The 5,153-nt window shown below is 35.6% G+C and overlaps 1 protein-coding gene across 1 annotated transcript; it reads left to right on the top strand.

Annotated features, from left to right (window-relative positions):
- Positions 1–1,055: 1,055 nt before the first annotated feature.
- Positions 1,056–3,021, top strand: LOC127792332 (zinc transporter 11-like). The gene is made up of 3 exons (XM_052322795.1): positions 1,056–1,527; positions 2,205–2,254; positions 2,358–3,021. The coding sequence occupies exons 1-3, from the start codon at positions 1,077–1,079 to the stop codon at positions 2,889–2,891; spliced, it is 1,035 nt and encodes a 344-aa protein (XP_052178755.1). The 5' UTR covers positions 1,056–1,076; the 3' UTR covers positions 2,892–3,021.
- The last annotated feature ends 2,132 nt before the right edge of the window (positions 3,022–5,153 follow it).

The following is a 5,153-nucleotide window of genomic DNA, read 5'->3' as shown; positions in this document are numbered from 1 at the left end:
AATTTAGTATTTTAATTATTAAAAAAAATATTATTTTAAATCTTTATAGTGTCGGAACGTCAGTGCGTGCATAAATGCGTTCATTTTCGTAACTGATACGTTACATAGATGACTAATTAACAGCATTTGAATAGGTTGACTGATTTGTTGTACTCCCTCAATAATTAAAAATATAACGTTTAGTCCTTAATATACAAAATGTTAAAATTATGTAACTATTAAAAATTATTATTTTAAATCTTTATCTTGAGACAGAAAAAAGAATATAAACAAAAGAGAGAGAGTGATAAAATCGAGTTCAATAAAGAGAAATGATGGAGATTAGTTCTATTATATTTTGTGATTGAGAACAGAAAAGGTAATATTTTTTAGGTTAGTGATTTAGAGATTTAGATGTTTAAAATTTATATTTCTTTTAAGATATGGGTAATTTAGTTTTTTTCATTAAAGTAAATTTTAATCTAATGTATCTCGTTGATGTGGCTTTTTTATGACATGACGTTTTCTTTTCTTTACGTGTAAGTTTTATGTGGTGCAGATGACAAATTTATTTATTCTTAATCAATGTAAGGACTAAAAATAATAATTTTTAATAATTAAAATATAAAATTTTGACATTTTTATATATTACGAATCAAACACTATATTTTTAAATTGTTAAGTAAACACAACAAATAAATCAGTCTATTCAAATATTACCAACTAATTATTCACGTAGCATGTCACTCGAGAAAATATGTACGTTTATACACGTGTTAATATTTTATTATTGTAAAAACTTAAAGCACTAGTTGAGACATCAAATTTTAAAATTTTAAACGTTAAAAATTAAATGATATATTTTTTAATTATTAAAAATCTATGGTATGTATTAGTCCTAAACTAATCTTAGTCCCGTGAACCAAGCATGTCGTGAAAGTACAACAGAGTCAAAGTGTAAATAACCAGAAGTAGAAGAATAAAACATAATTTCTCAAAGATTGTTGTCGTTGTCTTTGTAGTTTGTACTTCTACTACCGACAAACCTTCGAGTCTATAAAAATGGCAGTCCGGAACTCATCTCCGCCATCGCCGCAATGTGCCGCCTCTTCTTCCTCCTCCTCCTCGTCCTCTCTGCCGCCGCCCATGGCGGCCACGACGACTCTGACTTGGACGCCGATGCCTCCGTCGACACTAGCAAGCCCAATCTCCGGGAGAGGTCCTTGATCTTGGTGAAGATATGGTGTTTGATACTAATCTTCGCCGGCACGTTCGCCGGCGGCATGTCACCCTATTTCATGAAGTGGAACGAGGGTTTTTTGGTTCTGGGCACGCAGTTCGCTGGCGGCGTGTTTCTGGGCACGGCTCTCATGCATTTTCTCAGCGATTCGAATGAGACTTTTGGGGACTTGACGACCAAAGAATACCCGTTCGCCTTCATGCTGGCGAGCGCTGGGTATTTGCTCACCATGTTGGCTGATTGCTTGATTTCTCATGTTTACGGGAAGCAGGGAAATGAGTCCCACAATGGCGACGTCGAGCTTCCAGGTTCGTGTGTTTTAGATGTTCTTCCTGTAATTTGTTTGGGCCAAATTGATTTTCTTGGTGCATTTTCTGGGTGGCCAAACAGAAGACTTTTCTTTGGTTGATAATATTATTGGCAGAATATATGACCAGTTTTTGAGATTGGGCTTTATGAACAGACGAATTTGCATTAATTAAAATCTCATGATTTTTCTGAACGATAAGGCGACGGATTCAAATTTCTCGGTTATTTTGTTGGATCCAATTGAGTGTTCTTCCCGGTTACTCAAACGGATTGTGTTTTAGAAGTCATTGAACAGCTTGTGTGAAATCACTCAGATGAATGTTTCATCTGTTTCTTCATAGAATTGTTCTTTACTACGAATTCATACGCTTGATCCAAACTGTTCGATTAGGTTGTCTCCATTCTCGATATTATTTGGCTAAATTCACATAACCACCGGTGAGGTTTAATAAAAATATACTACCTACCTTCATATTTTCAAAAATGATATTTACTTCCCTTGCTATTAACAAAGTATGAGATTTACCCATATTTACCCATATATATTATTTAAGTATTTAGAGTTCAACTCTTCATTGAGTTGGTTAGAAATTCGTTCATTCAAAGCAAAAAGAAAAAAAAATTATTGTTTTGGGTTTGGTTTTTCTTTTAACACTGACTACTTTCTTTGGTACAGGCAACACAAAAGATAGTAGCAAAGATAAGATTTCAGAGTTTAACCATCAGGTAAGTTGCACCTTTTTAAACCTATGAAGTTCAAAGCAATAACTAAGGGCTCGTTCGATAGGCTTTTTATATTTTTCAATGTTCGTTTTCACTATTTTGACAGGTCCATCATGATGGCATTGACAATAGCTTTGTCAAAGCCACCTCGCTTGTAGCCGCCAAATCGTTTGGTGATACCATCTTACTGATAGTTGCCCTGTGTTTCCATTCGGTCTTTGAAGGCATCGCAATTGGGGTTGCAGAAACAGAGGGAGATGCTTGGAAAGCTCTATGGACAATTAGCTTGCACAAGATATTTGCAGCCATTGCAATGGGAATAGCCCTGCTTAGGATGATCCCGAACCGCCCCTTCTTATTGTGTGCGTCCTATGCCTTTGCTTTCGCGATCTCAAGCCCCATTGGTGTGGCCATTGGGATCATCATAGACGCCACAACTCAGGGGGTTGTGGCCGATTGGATTTTCGCCATCTCAATGGGCTTCGCGTGTGGCGTCTTTGTGTATGTGTCCATTAATCTTCTATTGGCCAAAGGGTACTCTCCACAAAAGCCAGTATTTGTTGACACGGCCTTTTATAGGTTCTTGGCAACCCTTCTAGGTGTTGGGGTGATTGCAATAGTGATGATTTGGGACACTTGAGCCCTCATTAAGTTTGGCCTCAATATATATGTTAGTGATGTATGCTCTAATGTTGGATTTAGATGACTTCCGTGTGCAATAGGAATACATGTATAATATTCTTGTAATTAATAAAATAGTTATTTCTTAATTTATTGCTCTCCAAATGTATATGAATGAGTCTCTATAGATTTTCTAATGGTCATATTCTTAAATTATTTACAATATGTGAAAATGATCTATAACACGTGATTTCTTAAAAGTGTTCTTAGTCTTAAGATTTTTCAAATAGTGACTATTATTAATTGATTATGAACTAGCACATAAATTTCTACCTTTGATTAGTATAAAATACTAATGATAAATGATAGTGAGTCACATGTCATATTGCATTTGGTCTTTGAATAGGTTATTACTTTATTCATTTACATTGGATGTTTATGGATAATTTATTAAGGTTTTTATTTATGATATGAATAAGTGTTATTCTATTTCATAAATACCTTATGTTCTTCTAACATAATCTCATGAATTAATTAAAGATTGACCAAGATAGACAATGTTGTTGACATTTTTTTATCTACCTACATATGCACACTATGGAGCGAAAGCGTGATGGGATGCAAAGTCCATAAAAAGTTAGGCATACGTTGGACTTGGCTTAAGTGCAAATGAGAGATTGTTAGCGAATGCCCTATGAGCCAAGTGTGGTGGGCTCATAAATGATACACTAAGATGTAAGTTAGTGTAAGTTTCGCAAACCAAGTGTGGTGGTTTGGTGAAAGATACACAATTAACGATTGTTGTAAAGTTAATGAAATTACAAAAGTCTGACACCTCACATAATGAGATAAGTGCTATCTTTAATTGATGGGTCAGAGCCATATTGCATGAGATGCAACTAGTAGACATGTGGGTGGATATTAGTTGAATTGAACATCTACTGAATGCAATGCTTAATGATCTGTTACTAGTTTTTGATTATGTATTTGATCCTCTGAGCATAGGTGATAGAGTTGTTTTGTGCACTGGTGTCGGAGATTTGCCGGTGAGCAGAACCATCCAGTGCGAGAGGTGAGAATGCTCTCAGTGTAGGTAGATGCTCATTAATGAGATTTATTGACCTCCAGTGTAAGGTGAACATTCTATGCTTTTACAGTTAGTAGTGATTCTTGGGTAGGGTGCACATGATCAGAAAGAGGTTTTGATGTCGGAAGGAGTTTTGATGTATCATCTCAATCACACTGTATTGGATCTTAGCATAGTTACGAATCCTGTGAGTTTAATTAGTCCACGTCTCTCACTTGGTTGGGATGTTAGTTAGTGGAAGAATTATAGTGCATGATAATCGAAAGCTCTAATAAGTTTACTAGAAGTATTGATTTCATTGCCATTAGAATCATCATGATATTATGTTAGAAATTACTCAGGACCTTTCGAGGTGCTGTGAGGAAATAAAGAGTTTCTCATAGTAGATCGAAGTGTTCGATCAAAGTTAAAGAATTTGACGTTTCTTGATTGCTACATGACAGTGAATCTAAAAAATCACACACAAACTGGGTAATGCATTGGATTAATGATTTCTTGATGTCGTGTGTTTTCAATCATCATTAAGAGTTAATGATGATGATAGATGTATTGTTAAAAGTTAATAGATGGATCAACAAATTGTTAAGAGTTAATGGAGAGAAACCATTAAGAGTTAACAAGTCATGCCGTGAAGAGTTAACGGGAGGTCTTGTAGCCATTAAGAGTTAATGGCAAGCCTTGATGGAATTTGGTGAAACTTTAAAAAATAGGCATGAAATAGTCGATAGTATTCCTAAATGGTCGACAGTTTTACTAAATGAGATTTGATTTCGCATGCTTTTCTTTAGTCATTTCAATCAACAGAGCATTAAATGCGCTGCCGTGTGGATTGACATGCGTCTTAGACGCATTAAATAAGAGAAAGAAGAGGAAATTGAAAAGAGAAGAAAAAAAGAGAAAAAAAAAAAAAAAGCAGTGTGTATGACATGTGGGTGAGATGAAGGGTTCCATTGCTTAGGTGTGCACAGACTTGGTCCCTTATGACTGTAAAGGTTGGCTTAGTTAGCCAAAGAAGTAGGAACTAGAGTAGACAAGCTTGGCAAAAGCTGTTGGAAGAAGGCTGCTTGTGACCGAAAGAGTTTGGGTCCAGGTGCATCACAGGATCAATTGGAGACTTCTCGACAGAGTGGGTAAATGTTGCTTTGGTTTTTTGTTTTGATGCCTTATATTTTGCATATGGCTATCTATACCAAA

The sequence above is a fragment of the Diospyros lotus genome, chromosome 15 (assembly GCF_014633365.1).
Source record: "Diospyros lotus cultivar Yz01 chromosome 15, ASM1463336v1, whole genome shotgun sequence".
Classification (NCBI taxonomy): Eukaryota; Viridiplantae; Streptophyta; class Magnoliopsida; order Ericales; family Ebenaceae; genus Diospyros; species Diospyros lotus.
The sequence above is the reverse complement of the archived record's forward strand: the minus strand, read 5'-3'. Positions and strand labels throughout refer to the sequence as shown.